Below are 18,278 nucleotides of genomic sequence, written 5' to 3'. Positions count from 1 at the left end.
AGAAATAAGGAGGCGGTGATGGTGCGGAGAACAATTTCTGCTGTTAAAAGCATCTTAGCTACAAAGAGAAATTACAGCTATGTAAACTGAGTGTAGCTATTTCATTCCGCAAAGAGTATTTTTTTAAAAAGCTAGGTATGTATGTGCTGCATATACAGCAGATCAAACATCCTCACTACAACGTAGAACATGTCAGCGTTTCTTAACCTTACTCGCCCCAGTCGGTCCGACGTGACTTCCTCGGGCCCCCAAAGTACAGCCCAGACGCGGCGGCGGCGGTGGCGGGCGAGGGGATTCCCGAGCCCCGGACTCCAGGGCCGCCCGGATTCCCGGAGAGGAAGCCCAGCGTCCTCCCGCCCTCCCCGGGTATCCCATCCGAGGCCATCACTCCCGGACCGGCTCTCGGAGGCGCTCGGGCAAGGACACGGAGGAAGCAAAGGCATCTGGCTCAAACCTGCGCGCCGCCAGGGGCGGAGGAACTCGCGGACGTGAGGGCGGCGCCGGCGGGGAGAGCGGGGACGACCCGCCCGGCGCCCACCTCGCGCAGCTTCCGGGGGTTTCCGCTTTTCTCAGTGCGTGAGTAAAAGACCCTGCCCCCACCCGGGCTGACGCAATTATTTAAAGTGGAGAGGAGGGAAAAAGTTGTAGGGGGTAAACCGAAAGGCGGAAAGAAACTCATTTCGTCACCAGGGGCTTGGTTTTCTTTCACGGCATAAAAGGACGGTTCTCTGGGCTAGCGACCAGTTGTCAAACGACTTGCAGCGAGCCTCGGGAGCACGCCCAGGAACTCCTCAGCAGCGCCGCCTGCCGCCAGACGCCCGCAGACTGCAAAGCCCCCGCCCGCGCTGCGCCCTGCCTGCCGCCGCGATGCTCGCCCGCGCCCTGCTGCTGTGCGCGGTCCTGGCGCTCAGCCGTGCAGGTGAGTACCTGGCGCCGCGCACTGGGGACTCCGGTTCCACGCACCCGGCCGGAGTTTCCGCTCTGACCTCCTCGGTCCATCCCGGTACTCTGACTTCTCTCCGAGTAGAGAAGCTGCGGGACTTGGGAAAGAGCTTGGACCGCTAGAGTCCCAAAGAACTCGGTGGATATTCCAGCTTTGCCACAAGTCCTGATCAGCATGAGCCGGTTAGTTAACCGATCTGAGACACTCTCAACCTGCTAAATAGGGATAGATGATACTGATTTGCAGGTTGTCACTATGATAATACAGGATCTGATCAACATAGGTGAATTGTTTCTATGTGGAACCTCTTTTTATTGCGTGGAAAAAGCTGTTTTAAATACTCTAGTCAGTTCTTTCCTCCCCCGAGAAAAGCCCGGATTATGTTTTAAGATAAGCAAAATATCTTAAAAGTTGTTTTACTTTGAATTTTTTTCCTAAATGTTGATTAGTGTACTAGATCCATTTTAATTTGGAAAGTGTAGTGCTCCTTATTTCAGCTTCGTAAGAATAGTATTTGAACATCTAAAGAGTTGACTAAGAAAAGCTTAGTAACATGATTTACCAAGTTGAATATGCATTTACCCTTATTTAGAATAGAAAATTGATATTTCTACGTTTTATCCATTCTAGTGCAGGTTAAAAAAATTGTATTTCCATGACTACCTATTTATTTCTTAACTTTATTATTGTAAAGTTGATTCATAGTCAAACAATTAAATGTTTAAGATTAAGACACTAGAGAATGACTTATTTGCTGTCCTTTTATTGTAGCAAATCCTTGCTGTTCCTACCCATGTCAAAACCAAGGTGTATGTATGAGTGTGGGATTTGACCAGTATAAGTGTGATTGTACCCGGACAGGATTCTATGGTGAAAACTGCTCAACACGTAAGTTTGTCCTTTGGCTGCCTCATTAGGAGTGGGGCTGGATACAGTTATCATTGTAGAGATTTATGTCTTATAATGAGTCCTATTAATTTCTCCCTCCCTTTCTTCCTCTTCTTGCAGCCGAATTTCTGACAAGAATAAAATTATTTTTGAAACCCACACCAAACACAGTGCACTACATACTGACCCACTTCAAGGGATTTTGGAACTTTGTCAATAACATTCCCTTCCTTCGAAATGCAATTATGAGTTATGTGTTGACATGTAAGTACAAATGTGTTTCTAAGGTTTTTAGCTTTCTCAAAGAAAAATATGCTTTTTAATACTGTAAACTTAATCTAAAAACTTTTTTCCAAGCTTATCAAAATGACTTTTAAGATACCTTTTAAGCTTGTCTTTCATCTTAATGGCCAAAAATACTGACATTTAGTCCCATCCAGTTTATACGGTCTACTCACAACCCTGTATACCTCTTCTAACCTTTACCGTTTGGTCAGTTTGTGGAGGTAGCATGTTCCAGCTGTTTATTGAATGCCCATGGGCCACAGAATTGTTCTGAACATGTAGCACCCATTAAAATAAATTTGGATTTGGATCAGCAAGAAAATAACTTTCTATGATTCTAAAGTGGGTGTCATGCTCAGCTATTCCTTTCATAGGCCTCTTGGACAGTGAGCAGATGGCTACCTGAAAAATCCATATTGCCAGATTATAACGTGCAGAGTATATGTATTTTATTAAAGATGTATTTTAAATGGCCATTAAAGTGTAGTTGTTTTGAAATAGAGTATTTTTGATTTTTGGAGTTAAATTCAACCCCTAGTGCCACTTTCCACATTTTACAATAAAAATGATGGTTGATTTGCTTTGCATATGAGAACAAATAAAACAATTTTTTTTCTTTGAAAATTTCAGCCAGATCACATTTGATTGAGAGTCCACCAACCTACAATGTTGACTATGGCTACAAAAGCTGGGAAGCCTTCTCTAACCTCTCCTATTATACTAGAGCCCTTCCTCCAGTACCTGATGACTGCCCGACTCCCCTGGGTGTGAAAGGTGAGTAAGAAGAATACGTTAGAGATGTATTAACTGTAAGAGGGGCTGCATTGCTGCCCAAAAAATTTCTGACCTTAGACTACCATTAATTAGTTAACAAAAGTAGTTTTTACTTTTATCATGGGTATCTATGGATATTTTTAAAGTATGAGTCTATGTAAACTATTCCATAAAAGTAAATGAGCATCTTGCTATAATGCCTTAATATTTTAAAATTATTTCATTAGAAATGAAATAATTCTAATTAAAATAGATAAAATCTTTCAGTAAGAAATTGCTCCCCCATATCTTAGAACTGTTGTTTATATTATGATCCTATTCACAATTGTATTTCTCCTGTAAATAAAGAATTTCTGGTAAATTGAAAGTCACTATCTGCTTTCTTGAATATATAGATGGATTCTTATCTTAGCTTTCTCACTTTTCAGGTAAGAAGCAGCTTCCTGATTCAAGTGAGATTGTGGAAAAATTTCTTCTAAGAAGAAAGTTCATCCCTGATCCCCAGGGCTCAAATATGATGTTTGCATTCTTTGCCCAGCACTTCACGCATCAGTTTTTCAAGACAGATCATAAGCGAGGGCCAGCTTTCACCAAAGGCCTGGGCCACGGGGTAAGACAGAGTTAATATCATAGAGTTGGTAGAATTATAGTAAATCATAGTGAAGGGCTAACGTTAAAGGAGATAAACAGATAGATCGATCCAAATAACTTACTCACTTAAAAAAGTCTTATCCATAAAAACCGTAAAGGAATTTTCCATTTACTTTACTGGTCTAGTAAAATTATACACACACACAGACATGCACATACATATATAAACATTCCCAAACATATTTTACATATTATTATGAAAATAATAATACCATACAGGTATTATTATTTGTAATTTGGCCCTTGTATTTTTAGTTTAAAATATTAGTACTGTGAAATGTTATGTCTTCAAAAACACATTGTACCCTGATTATGCTGCTTTCAGTATTGTAAGGTGAGGTTTTTGCAGCATTATTTATTATCTTTAGTTTCAATAGCATAGCTTCAAGTTATTCATAATAATTTTTATAAATAATACATTTTTATGCATTTTTAGAATTATGTATCATCATGGTGAAGTATAAAATATATATGATATAAGTTCCATATAGTATATTAATTCTATTAAACTCAAAGACACATCAGTTTGTAGCTTTGGTGGATAAACAAATTAGTAATTTGTGGCTATGAAAAAATGTAATTTTATTTAAAAATTTTAAAGAAAGCCGAATCAAATTATTTAATGATGAATTATGTGATAGACACTTCAAGAACAACTTCAATAGCAACAAAATAAAATTTTTTCATAATTTTCTAGGTGGACTTAAATCATATTTATGGTGAAACTCTGGACAGACAGCATAAACTGCGCCTTTTCAAGGATGGAAAAATGAAGTATCAGGTATGCTTCCTTTGAATACTAAGATCTAGTTATTACTTACCACTTACACCCATATTTTAAAATCCCTAAAAATGTGTTCCTTAACATTTTAATGTTTGTTTATTACTGTTATTTTTTAGATAATTGATGGAGAGATGTATCCTCCCACAGTCAAAGATACTCAGGCAGAGATGATCTACCCTCCTCAAGTTCCTGAGCATCTGCAGTTTGCGGTGGGGCAGGAAGTCTTTGGTCTGGTGCCTGGTCTGATGATGTATGCCACAATCTGGCTGAGGGAACACAACAGAGTGTGCGATGTGCTTAAACAGGAGCATCCGGAATGGGGTGATGAGCAGTTGTTCCAGACAAGCAGACTAATACTGATAGGTAAACAAGAAAATGATTTACATCAAACCCTCTTCCCCAGGGAAAACTAATGCTACCTTTGTTACGTTTTGAGTAACTGACAAGATATGGTAAACAAAAAATCACATACTCTATATTCATTAAATATGTAAGCATGACTGATCATATAACTATCTTTTGATATTGACAAGGAAGAAAATAGAAATGAAGGAATAGCAAATTAAGATTACATTCCAATTGCTCGAAAGCTTGTGATCAGAAACAAGTAATGTTTTTATTCTTTATTTTGTGCAAATAGGAGAGACTATTAAGATTGTGATTGAAGACTATGTACAGCACTTGAGTGGCTATCACTTCAAACTTAAATTTGACCCAGAACTACTTTTCAACAAACAATTCCAGTACCAAAATCGTATTGCTGCTGAGTTTAATACCCTCTATCACTGGCATCCCCTTCTGCCTGACACCTTTCAAATTCATGACCAGAACTACAACTATCAACAGTTTATCTACAACAACTCTATGTTACTGGAACATGGAGTTACCCAGTTTGTTGAATCATTCACCAAGCAAATTGCTGGCAGGGTAAGCATTATTATTGAAAAACAAAACAAAGGACTAGTCAGTATCTTTAGAATTTCTGCACAGAAATTATTTTTCTTAAACTTACTAAAAGAGTAGTTAGTTATATTGCTAGTAAAATTATGTTATTGATATAAGAAACCTAACTTTTTACTTTTGCACCAATCTGGAAGAAAAATTTTTTTTAAAATAAGAGACAAAAAAAAAGAAGCTTAACTTTTTTTTGAAAAGTCTAAACTTCTTAGTCTACAATTGTCAAACAAATAGCAAATTGTACCCCTACCTTAAAAAGAGATATTTTCAAAAGTATCTATAATCTTCTAGGAATAAATATTTTAGTCTTGAATACTAGTTTCATTTCGGAAATTTAAAAAGGCAAATTAGTTCTAGACTGCTGTCCCATTGAATTTTAGGCACAGCTCCTGTTGAAATATATGTAAGCATCTTTCCAGGAAATAAAAATTGTCTCAGCTGGGAGTTATAGTCTTAACTGATTTGTACCTAAGGCAAGCTGAATACAAACAGTAAATATGCCTAAAATTCTCGTTTTACAACTAATTTTACTTTCCACAGGTTGCTGGTGGTAGGAATGTTCCACTTGCAGTAAAAAAAGTATCACAGGCTTCCATTGACCAGAGCAGGCAGATGAAATACCAGTCTTTTAATGAGTACCGCAAACGCTTTATGCTGAAGCCCTATGAATCATTTGAAGAGCTTACAGGTAAGAAATGGTTTCTAAACTTCTTAAAAGAATCAGGGGGCCAAATGGAAACAGAGAAGTTAGAATCAAATTATTTTTTATTTTATGAAGTTTGACATTGGTTGTATCTCTGTATTCGTCGCCTTCACAGGAGAGAAGGAAATGGCTGCAGAGTTGAAAGCACTGTATGGTGACATCGATGCTATGGAGCTGTATCCTGCCCTTCTGGTAGAAAAGCCTCGTCCAGATGCCATCTTTGGTGAGACTATGGTAGAAGTTGGAGCACCATTCTCTTTGAAAGGACTTATGGGTAATGTCATATGTTCTCCCGCCTACTGGAAGCCAAGCACTTTTGGTGGAGAAGTGGGTTTCAAAATCATCAACACTGCCTCAATTCAGTCTCTCATCTGCAATAACGTGAAAGGCTGTCCCTTTACTTCATTCAGTGTTCCAGATCCAGAGCTCATCAAAACAGTCACCATTAATGCAAGTTCATCCCGCTCCAGACTAGATGATATCAATCCAACAGTACTACTAAAAGAACGTTCGACTGAACTGTAGAAGTCTAATGATCATATTTATTTATTTATATGAACCATGTCTATTAATTTAATTATTTAATAATATTTATATTAAACTCCTTATGTTACTTAACATCTTCTGTAACAGAAGTCAGTACTCCTGTTGCGGAGAAAGGAGTCATACTTGTGAAGACTTTTATGTCACTTCTCTAAAGATTTTGTTGTTGTTGTTGTTAAGTTTGGAAAACAGCGTTTATTCCCTTTTGTAAACCAGAGAGAAATGAGTTTTGACGTTTTTTTACTTGAATTTCAACTTATAAGAACAAAAGCAAAGATGTTTGAATATTTAAATGCTGTTACAAGATGGCAAAATGCTGCGAGTTTTTACACTGTCAGTGTTTCCAGTGTATCTTCCATGATGCATTAGAAGCAACTAATGTTTGAAATTTTAAAGTACTTTTGGACATTTATCTGTCATAAAACTAACAAAAACAGGTGCCAGTGCATTACTAAAGGAATATTTAATTAGACATTACCAGTAATTTCATGTCTACTTTTTTAAAGCAGCAATGAAACAATAATTTGAAATTTCTAAATTCATAGGGTAGAATCACTTTTAAAAGCTTGTTTTGTTTCTTAAAGTTTCAAACTTGTACATGTACCAAAAAGAAGCTGCCTTGGATTTAAATCTGTAAAATCAGTAGAAATTATACTACAATTATTTGTTAAAACATTGTATAAGTGCTGTTCGTTTTCCACCAAGAGTGTAAATCTTTTAGTGTGACTGTTACAACTTCCTTTTAAATCAAAATGCCAAATGTGTTAAGGTGGTGGAACCACTGCCGTCTTTTCTTAAGATAAGAATATTTGTTGAGAGATTCCAGAACTTGTTTATACGACTAGTAACCTATAAAATCTGTAGCAGCAAGAGTCTACCTTTAAAATAAGCAATAACAAAGAAGAAAGCCAAATTATAGTTCAAATTTAGGTTTAAATTTTTAAAAAGGAAACTTTTTTTTATCCTTCTGCACTGCAGGCCTGGTACTCAGATTTTGCTGTGAGGCTAATGAAGTACCAAGCTGTGCTTGGATAACGATATGTTTTCTCAGATTTTTCTGTTGCACAGTATAATTTAGCAGTCCATATCCACTGCAAAAGGCAGCAGCTGCCCCATACAATACCTCTTCAAAATGCTTAAAGTCATTTCACACGTTAATTTTGTCTCAGTCTTGATAAGCCAGTTCAGTAGGTGCATTGGAATCAAGCCTGGCTACCTGCATGCTGCTCCTTTTCTTTTCTTCTTTTAGCCGTTTCGCTAAGAGAAGGTGTCTTCTGATCACTTTATTTCTCCTATTTTGTTTTACTGGTTTAAGATCAGAGTTCACTTTCTGTGGACTCTGTCTATATTTTCTTACCTGAACTTTTGCAAGTTTTCAGGAAAACCTCAGCTCAGGACTGCTATTTAGCTCCTCTTAAGAAGATTAAGAGAGAAAAAAAGGGCCCTTTTAAAAATAGTATACCCTTGTTTCAAGTGAAAAGCGGAGGATTTTAGTTACAGCTAATTTTAGCTATCTGTAACCAATATGCCTGTAAAGAGGGTAGTGCCTCAGAAAGAACTGTAGGGGGTTTGTGACTGGAAGAAACTTACCTTCCTATTCTAATTAATGCCCTTTCTTATTTAAAAACAAAACCAAACAACATCTAAATAGTTGTCAGCAGTAATAATAATGGTGATAATACTTCTTTTCCACATCTCATTGTCGCTGACATTTAATGGTACTGTATATTACTTAATTTATTGAAGATTATTATTTATGTCTTATTAGGACACTATTGTTATAAACTGTGTTTAAGCCTACAATCATTGATTTTTTTTCATTATGTCACAATCAGTATATCTCTTTGGAGTTACCTCTGGATTATTATGTAAACAATCAAAAGAAATGATTGTGTTAATATTTGTGAATAAATTTTTAGAAATCTGATTGGTATATTGAGATATTTAAGATTGAATGTTTGTTCTTAGGATTGACCTGTGTGCTAGCCCACAAAGAATATTGTCCCATTAGCCTGAATGTGCCGTAAGACTGACCTTTTAAAACTTTTTGAGGGACCTGTGGATGCTTCATTAATTTGTTTAGCCACAACTTATTGAGAAAATATTCTGTGTAAAGCACTGTGGGTTTTAATATTTTTAAATCAAACACTGATTACAGATAGTAGTTATATAAATAACTGAAAAAATGTGTCTTTTACGAAGAGGGAGAAAATGAAATAGCATTAAAGAGAAATAACTCAGGAGAATCTTTTTACGATTTTATGTTTAGAAGGTTTAAGGTTAAGAAAGACATAGTCAATATGCTTTATAAAACACTGTTCACTGATTTTTTTTTTTAACTTGATTTGTTATTAACATCGATCTGCTGATGGAACCTGGGAATTTGGGTTGTATATGTGAATGTTTCAGTGCCTTAGACAAATGTGTATTTAAGTTATGTAAAAGATAGGTCTGGAAACAAATGTCTGTTTATTTTTGTACTATTTAAAAATTGACAAATCTTTTCTGAAAATAAACTTTGTTTCTATGTATCTTTGTCAAATGGCATATGATTTCTCTGAATCATTATTCTTAAAGTAAACCATTATCCTGTGTTCTCCTATATTCAAAACTAGGGCTAGCCCTCATGAAATGGTTTTGCCCTCAGTTACATAGAGGCTTCCTAGAGTCACTATTTAAATCTCATTATCATCTCTTATTCACTGCGACATTATGTTGGAAAATGTCTGCTTTGTGTATCTTTATAGAAGATGGCAAGCTTATTTTCATTGCCTAGTCTAGAAGAAGAAAAAGATACACAATAAGACAAAGAATAAGACAAATATTATGAAGGTGGCACAAAATAAAGACGTTCAAAGAGGAGGAAATGATACAAAGTTGGACAAATCATTGACACAAAATCTCATAGGCTTTTGTCGTACCTCTATCCTTGACACCTTGGTAATTTCAATATTTACATGGACTACATATTTAGCATCCTCCCTGGCCTCTCCTCTTTGGCATTCTCCCTTCCACTGATGCCTTCTTTCACCATATTTCCCCAAATTATACATAATATCTTGATATCATTATCATTAATTACAGTACCACTTCCAAAATCTTGATTCCAAGCATTTTTCAGCTCACCTATTCTAGTACTTACACTCTAACATCTAACTCTCAGTTTCACTGAACCTACTGATCTACCAACCTCATCACTTCACTATTTATCACCTCTTTTATCTTTCCATTTGCTTCCATAGGCACCTAGCTCAGATTCTATCATCCATCATTTTAATCACTCCCTTACGCTCTGTCTGCTCTCCCTCTATTGTGCTGAACTGGTGCAACTTGATTAAATCCAGCCATTCTCCTAATCTTCTTTATTTGGCTTCTCAGTAGTATTCAACACAAATAGCCATAGTCTCTTTATTGAAAGCAGCCCCCCGCCAACCTTGGCTTCATGGTTTGATACTCTCCAAACAATACCTAAGTAGTCAGCAATAATTTTCTCTGCGTTTCTCTCAGTGCTACTACTCAGTCTTCTCTCTCTCTTTTAAAGCTCTTTTTCTTCCATTGAATCTATAAGTCGAAGACTGTTGATCTATTCTCTGTCTGCATTCCTCCAGATTAATGACAAGCTCATTATTTGACATAATAAGCACTCCCAAATTTATGGTTCCAGGACCAACGTCTAATTGTCAATTGACAACCTCTTCACTAAAAGTCATCAATTTAATTGCTTATTTTATATTCTTCCCTCCCAGCACCATATATCCCAAATAATAATTATCCAAAGTTAAAAATACCACCATCCCCTAGGATTTAAGCAAGAAAACTCTTTCCTTCACTTCCATAGCCAATCCAACAGCAATCCTATTGACCACAACCCACAAATACATCCTAAATCTGTCACCTTTTTTCCAACTTCACTACTACCAACCTAGCAGTGTAACAGTCTCTTAATTGGTGTTCACTTATCTATTCTTTCCTCAGTCCCAACCATTCTCCTTATGGCAGTGGCAGTAATTTTTTTTAATATACTTTTAAGTTCTGGGATACATGTGCAGAATGTGCAAGTTTTTTACATAGGTATACATGTGCCATGGTGGTTTGCTGCACCCATCAACCTGTCATCTATATTAGGTATTTCTCCTAATGCTATCCCTTCCCTACCCGCTACCTGACAGGCCCCAGTGTGTAATGTTCCCCCTCCCTGTGTCCATATGTTCTCCTTGTTCAACTCCCACTTATGAGTGAAAACATGCAGTGTTTTGGTTTTCTGCTTCTGTGTTAGTTTGCTGAGAATGATGGTTTCCAGGTTCATCCAAGTTCCTGCAAAGGAACATGAACTCACCCTTTTTTTATGGCTGCATAGTATTCCATGGTGTATATGTGCCGCATTTTCTTTATCCAGTCTATCATTGATAGGCATTTGGGTTGGTTCCAGGTCTTTGCTATTGTGAACAGTACTGCTTTAAACATATGTTTGCATCTGTCTTTATAGTAGAATGATGTATAATCCTTTGGGTATCTAGCCAGTAATGGGATTGCTGGGTCAAATGATATTTCTGGTCCTAGGTCCTTAAGGAATGGCCACACTGTCTTCTACAATGGTTGAACTAATTTACATTCCCACCAATAGTGTAAAAGTGTTTCTATTTCTCCACATCCTCTCCAGCATCTGTTGTTTCCTGACTTTTTAATGATCACCGTTCTAACTGGCATGAGATGGCATCTCATTGTGGTTTTGATTTGCATTTCTCTAATGACCAGTGATGATGAGATTATTTTCGTATGTTTCTTGGCCACATAAATGTCTCCTTTTGAGAAGTGTCTGTTCATATCCTTTGCCCACTTTTTGATGGTGTTTTTTTCTTGTAAATTTGTTTCAGTTCTTTGTAGATTCTGGATATTAGTTATTTGTCAGATGGACAGATTACAAAAGATTTCTCTCATTCTGTAGGTTGCCTGTTCACTCTGATGATAGTTTCTTTTGCTGTGCAGAAGTTCTTTAGTTTAATTAGTTCCCATTTGTCAATTTTGGCTTTTGTTGCCATTGCTTTTGGTGTTTTAGTCATGAAGTTTTTGCCCATGCCTATGTCCTGAATGGTATTGCCTAGGTTTTCTTCTAGGGTTTTTATGGTTTTAGATCTTATGCTTCAGTGTTTAATCCTTTAATGCAAAAAAGGCCATCAATAAAATTCAATATCCCTTCTTGCTAAAAACTCTCAATAAACTAGATATTGATGGAACGTATCTCAAAATAATAAAAGCTATTTATGACAAACCCACAGCCAACATCATACTGAATGGGCAAAAGCTGGAAGCATTCTCTTTGAAACCTGGCACAAGACAAGGTTCCCTCTATCACCACTCCTATTCAACATAGTATTAGAAGTTCTGGCCAGGGCAATCAGGCAAGAGAAAGGAAAAAAGGGTATTCAAATAGAAAGAGAGGAAGTCAAATTGTCTCTGTTTGCAGATGACATGATTGTATATTTAGAAAACCCCATCATCTCAGCCCCAAAACTCCTTAAGCTAATAAACAACATCAGCAAAGTCTCAGGATACAAAATAAATATGCAAAAATCACAAGCGTTCCTATACACCAATAATAGACAAACAGAGAGCCAAATCATGAGTGAACTCCCATTCACAATTGCTACAAAGAGAATCAAATAACTAGGAATACAACTTAAAACGCATGTGAAGGACCTCTTCAAGGAGAACTACAAACTACTGTTCAAGGAAATGAGAGGACACAAACAAATGGAAAAACATTCCATGCTCATAGATAGGAAGAATCAATATTGTAAAAATGGCCATACTATCCAAAGTAATTTACAGATTCAATTCTATCCCCATCAAGCTACCATTGACTTTCTTCACAGAATTAGAAAAAACTACTTTAAATTTCATATGGAAGCAAAAAAGACCCCGTATAGCCAAGACAATCCTAAGCAAAAAGAACAAAGCTGGAGGCATCATGCTACCTGACTTCAAACCATACTACAAGGCTACAGTAACCAAAACAGCATGGTACTGGTAGCAAAACAGAGATATAGACCAATCGAACAGAACAGAGGCTTCAGAAAGAATGCCACAGATCTACAACCATCAGATCTTTGACAAATCTGACAAAAACAAGCAATGGGGGAAATATTCCCTATTTAATAAATGGTGTTGGGAAAACTGGCTAGCCACATGCAGAAAACCGAAACTGGACCCTTCCTTACACCTCCTTATATAGGCAGTAATTATTTTAAAACACAAATTAGATCATGCTTCTCCCATGTTTAAAATCTTCCAGTGGCTTCCTACTACACAATGGATAAATATAAGCTTCTTGTCCTACACTATGAGGATCTCAGTGGTCTATTCCCTGCCCATTTATCCGAGCTTATCTACTAAAATTCCACACTTATTCATTATGCTCCAGACACAGTGGCTTTCTTGTGATTTCCTCAGTAGCAGTGATTCTCAGGTGTTGCCCCTATTGTGAATATTTCCTATGCATATTTTCATATCCTTCTCAATGTTCAGATCTCAACTCAAATTTCCTCTCTTTAGAAAGGGCTTCTCCAACCATTAAACTAAAGCAACTACTAAGGCTGTTTAATTTTCTTCTTTATAACATTTATTTCTATCTGATGTTATCTTATTTGTGTGTTTATTATCTTGATCCCCTTTCTGGAATTTTATGTCTGTGAAAGCAAGGACCTTGCCTGTATTCTTCACTGGTTCCAGAACAGTGCCCGACATTTAAAAGGCAATCAAGGAGGACCAGATCAGCTTTACAAGAGCTCCTGAAGGAGGCACTACACATAGAAAAGAACAACCAGTACCAGCCACTCCAAAAACACACGAAATGGTAAAGAGCATCAACACAATGAAGAATCTGCATCAACCAATGGGCAAAACAGCCAGCTAGCATCAAAATGGCAATATCAAATTCACACATAACAATATTGACCCTAAATGTAAATGGACTAAACGCCCCAATCAAAAGACACAGACTGGCAAATTGGATAAAAAGCCAAAACCCATCAGTGTGCTGTATCCAGGAAACCCACCTCACATGCAAGGATACACAAAGGCTCAAAATAAAGGGATGGAGGAAGATTTACCAAGCAAATGGAGAGCAAAAAAAAGCAGGAGTGGCAATTCTCATCTCTGATAAAATAGACTTTAAAGCAACAAAGATCAAAAGAGACTAAGAAGGACATTACATAATGGTAAAAGGATCAATGCAACAAGAAGAGCTAACGATCCTAAATATATATGCACCTAATACAGGAGCACCCAAATACATAAGGCAAGTTCTTAAAGAATTACAAAGAGACCTAGACTCCCACACAATAATAGTGGGAGACTTCAACACACCATTGTCAATATTAGACAGATCAACAAGACAGAAAATTAACAAGGATATCCAGGACTTGAACTCAGACCTGGAACAAGCAAACCTAATAGACATTTACAGAACTCTCCACCCCAAATCCACAGAATATACATTCTTCTCAGCACCACATCACACCTACTCTAAAATTGACTACATAATTGGAAGTAAATCACTCCTCAGCAAATGCAAAAGAACGGAAACCATAACAAACAGTCTCTCAGACCACAGTGCAATCAAGTTGGAATTCAGAATTCAGAAACCAACCCAGAACTGCACAGCTTCATGGAAACTGAAAAAGTTTCTCTTGAATGTTGACTGGATAAACAATGAAATGAAGGCAGAAATAAAGATGTTCTTCGAAACCAATGAGAACGAAGACACCACATACCAGAATCTCTGGGACACATTTAAAGCAGTCTCTAGAGGAAAATATATAGCAATGAGTGCACACATGAGAAGAAAGGAGAGATCTAAAATTGACACCCTATCATCAAAATTGAAAGAGCTAGAGGAGCAGGAGCAAAAAAACTCTAAACCTAGCAGAAGACAAGAAATAACTAAGATCAAAGCAGAATTGAAGGAGATAGAGACACGAAAAACCCTTCAAAAAATCAATAAATCCAGGACCTGGTTTTTTGAAAAGATCAACAAAATAGACAGACCACTAGCCAGACTAATAAAAAAGAAAAGAGAGAATAACCAAATAGATGCAATAAAAAATGATAAAGGGGATATCACTACAGATTCCACAGAAATTCAAACCATCATCAGAGATTATTACAAACAACTCTATGCACATAAACTAGAAAACCTGAAAGAAATGGATAAATTCCTAGACTGTTGCTTCCTCCCAGGCCTAAACCAGGAAGAAGTCGAAACTCTGAAGAGACCAATAACAAGGTCTGAAGTCGAGGCAGCAATTAAGAGCCTACTACCCAAAAAAAGCCCAGGTCCAGATGGGTTCACAGCAGAATTCTACCAGACATACAAAGAGGAACTGGTACCATTCCTACTGAAACTATTCCAAATAATCCAGAAAGAGGGAATCCTTCCCAAATCATTTTATGAGACCAGCATCATCCTGATACCAAAACCCGGCAGAGACTCAACAAGAAAAGAAAACTACAGGCCAATATCCATGATGAACATAGATGCAAAAATCTTCAATAAAATACTGGCAAGCCGATTGCGACAGCACATCAAAAAGCTTATCCACCATGATCGAGTAGGATTCATCCCGGGGATGCAAGGCTGGTTCAATATACGCAAGTCTATAAATGTAATTCACCACATAAACAGAACCAACGACAAAAACCACATGATTATCTCAATTGATGCAGAGAAGGCCTTCGACAAAATTCAGCAGCCCTTTATGCTAAAAATTCTTAATAAACTAGGTATCGACGGGACGTACCTCAAAATAATAAAAGTTATTTATGACAAACCGACAGCCAATATCATACTGAATGGGCAAACACTGGAAGCATTCCCTTTGAAATCTGGCACTAGACAAGGATGCCCTCTCTCACCACTCCTATTCAATATAGTACTGGAAGTTCTAGCCAGAGCAATCAGGCAAGAAAAAGAAATAGAGGGTATTCAATTAGGAAACGAGGAAGTCAAATTGTCTCTATTTGCAGATGACATGATTGTATATCTAGAAGACCCCATCATCTCAGCCCAAAATCTCCTGAAACTGATAAGCAACTTCAGCAAAGTCTCAGCATACAAAATCAATGTGCAAAAATCACAAGCATTCCTATACACCAATAACAGACATAAAGAGAACCAAATTAAGAACGAACTGCCATTCACAATTGCTACAAAGAGAATAAAATACCTAGGAATACAACTAACAGGAATGTAAAGGACCTCTTCAAGGAGAACTACAAACCACTGCTCAACGAAATAAGAGAGGACACAAACAGATGGAGAAACATTCCATGTTCATGGTTAGGAAGAATTAATATCGTGAAAATGGCCATACTGCCCAAAGTAATTTACAGATTCAATGCTATCCCCATCAAGCTACCAATGACCTTCTTCACAGAACTGGAAAAAACCACCTTAAACTTCATATGGAACCAAAAGAGAGCCCCCATAGCCAAGTCAATTCTAAGCAAAAAGAATAAAGCGGGAGGCATCACACTACTGGACATCAAACTATACTACAAGGCTACATTAATCAAAACAGCATGGCACTGGTACCAAAACAGAGATATGGACCAATGGAACAGAACAGAGGCGTCGGAGGCGACACAACATATCTACAACCACCCGATCTTTGACAAACCTGACAAAAACAAGCAATGGGGAAAGGATTCCCTGTTCAATAAGTGGTGTTGGGAAAACTGGCTAGCCATATGCAGAAAGCAGAAACTCGACCCCTTCCTGACACCTTACACTAAAATTGACTCCAGATGGATTAAAGACTTAAACATAAGACCTAACACCATAAAAACCCTAGAAGGAAACCTAGGCAAAACCATTCAGGACATAGAGGTAGGCAAGGACTTTATGACCAAAACACCAAAAGCATTGGCAACAAAAGTCAAAATAGACAAATGGGACCTAATCAAACTCCACAGCTTCTGCACGGCGAAAGAAACAGTCAATAGAGTGAATCGGCAACCAACAGAATGGGAAAAAATTTTTGCAGCCTACCCGTCTGACAAAGGGCTGATATCCAGAATTTACAACGAGCTAAAACAGATTTACAAGAAAAAAACAAACAAGCCCATTCAAAAATGGGCAAAGGATTTGAACAGATACTTTACAAAAGAAGACATACATGAGGCCAACAAGCATATGAAAAAATGCTCATCATCACTGGTCATTAGAGAAATGCAAATCAAAACTACATTGAGATACCATCTCACGCCAGTTAGAATGGCGATCATTAAAAAATCTGGAGACAACAGATGCTGGAGAGGATGTGGAGAAATAGGAACACTTTTACAGTGTTGGTGGGAGTGTAAATTAGTTCAACCATTGTGGAAGACAGTGTGGCGATTCCTCAAGGACCTAGAAATAGAAATTCCATTTGACCCAGCAATCTCATTACTGGGCATATATCCAAAGGATTATAAATCATTCTACTATAAGGACACATGCACACGAATGTTCATTGCAGCACAGTTTACAATAGCAAAGACCTGGAACCAACCCAAATGCCCATCGATGATAGACTGGACAGGAAAAATGTGGCACATATACACCATGGAATATTACGCAGCCATCAAAAACGATGAGTTTGCGTCCTTTGTAGGGACATGGATGAACCTGGAAACCATCATTCTCAGCAAACTGACACAAGAACACAAAATCAAACACCACATGTTCTCACTCATAGGCGGGTTTGAATAATGAGAACACATGGACACAGGGAGGGGAGCACTATACACTGGGGTCTGAAGTGGGGGTGGGGGGGACAGCGGGGAGGTGGGGAGTTGGGGAGGGATAGCATGGGGAGAAATGCCAGCTATAGGTGAAGGGGAGGAAGGCAGCAAATCACACTGCCACATATGCACCTATGCAACAACCTTGCATGTTTTTCACATGTACCCCAAAACCTAAAATGCAATAAAATAAAAAATAAAAAATAAAAAAAATAAAAGGCAATCAAAAATATGTGATTAATAAATAAAAACGAGTTTCATGAAAGAAGTAGAATATGTGGTGATTCTTGAAGAAAGAGTAAGATCTTAGAGAGCAGAGACATCAACAATGAAAAAGTTTGGCAGTTTCTTCTTGAACTAAAAATTCACTTACTTATATGTAATGCCTTTCTGCTTATGCTACTAACAAAATACTGCAAAATTATGAGCTAAAAGAGCACAAATTCATTATCTAAAGCTCTGGAGGTTAGAAGTTAGAAATAGGTCTTATGAACTAAAATCAAGGTGTCAGCAGGGCTGTGTTTTTCCCAAAAGTTCTAGGGGAATCTATTCCTTGTTTTTTCCAGCTTCTAAAGACTGCCTTGGCTCATAATTCCTTTCTCCATCTTCAAAGCCAAGAGGATAGCATCTTCCAAAGTCTCTGACTCTGATTCTCTTAACTTCCCCGCTCATAAGGACCCTTCTGATTATCCTGGGTCCTATGCAGATAATCTAGGAAATTCTCTCCTGCTCAAGATCCTTAATTTCTTCACATTTACAAAGTCCCTTCTGCCATGTAAGGTAACATTCAATGGACATTTTGGAAGAGTCATTATTTTGTTTACCATACCACACAACCCAATTGTATTTGCACTCTTGACCAACTATCCAAGAATTGTACTCCTGGGCATTTATTCCACAAAAATAAAAACCTATGTTCATGCAAAAACCTATACATGAATGTTGTAGCAGATTTATTCATGATAGCC

General features: G+C 37.5%; 2 protein-coding genes across 3 annotated transcripts in view; one reads left to right on the top strand and one right to left on the bottom strand.

The window, feature by feature from the left end:
- The window catches only part of PLA2G4A (phospholipase A2 group IVA), a 434,510-nt gene that overhangs the window by 262,484 nt on the left and 153,748 nt on the right, over positions 1–18,278 (bottom strand). The gene's annotated exons all lie outside the window — the stretch shown is intronic.
- PTGS2 (prostaglandin-endoperoxide synthase 2) lies at positions 643–9,059 on the top strand. The gene is made up of 10 exons (XM_021668032.2): positions 643–919; positions 1,715–1,831; positions 1,952–2,095; positions 2,747–2,890; positions 3,319–3,500; positions 4,239–4,322; positions 4,442–4,688; positions 4,966–5,252; positions 5,823–5,970; positions 6,101–9,059. The coding sequence occupies exons 1-10, from the start codon at positions 868–870 to the stop codon at positions 6,508–6,510; spliced, it is 1,815 nt and encodes a 604-aa protein (XP_021523707.2). The 5' UTR covers positions 643–867; the 3' UTR covers positions 6,511–9,059.

The sequence above is a fragment of the Aotus nancymaae genome, unplaced genomic scaffold (assembly GCF_030222135.1).
Source record: "Aotus nancymaae isolate 86718 unplaced genomic scaffold, 86718_ANA_hifiasm-v0.15.2.pri h1tg000108l, whole genome shotgun sequence".
NCBI lineage: Eukaryota > Metazoa > Chordata > Mammalia > Primates > Aotidae > Aotus > Aotus nancymaae.
Note: the sequence above shows the minus strand (reverse complement) of the source record. Positions and strands in the feature narration are given on the sequence as shown.

Bases quoted from the DNA above. Each gene is read 5' to 3' on its own strand.
- PTGS2 (XM_021668032.2), top strand. From the start codon at position 868: ATGCTCGCCCGCGCCCTGCTGCTGTGCGCGGTCCTGGCGCTCAGCCGT. The intron at 2,891-3,318 runs GTGAGTAAGAAG...CTCACTTTTCAG, and splicing joins GACTCCCCTGGGTGTGAAAG to GTAAGAAGCAGCTTCCTGAT. The intron at 5,253-5,822 runs GTAAGCATTATT...TACTTTCCACAG, and splicing joins CCAAGCAAATTGCTGGCAGG to GTTGCTGGTGGTAGGAATGT.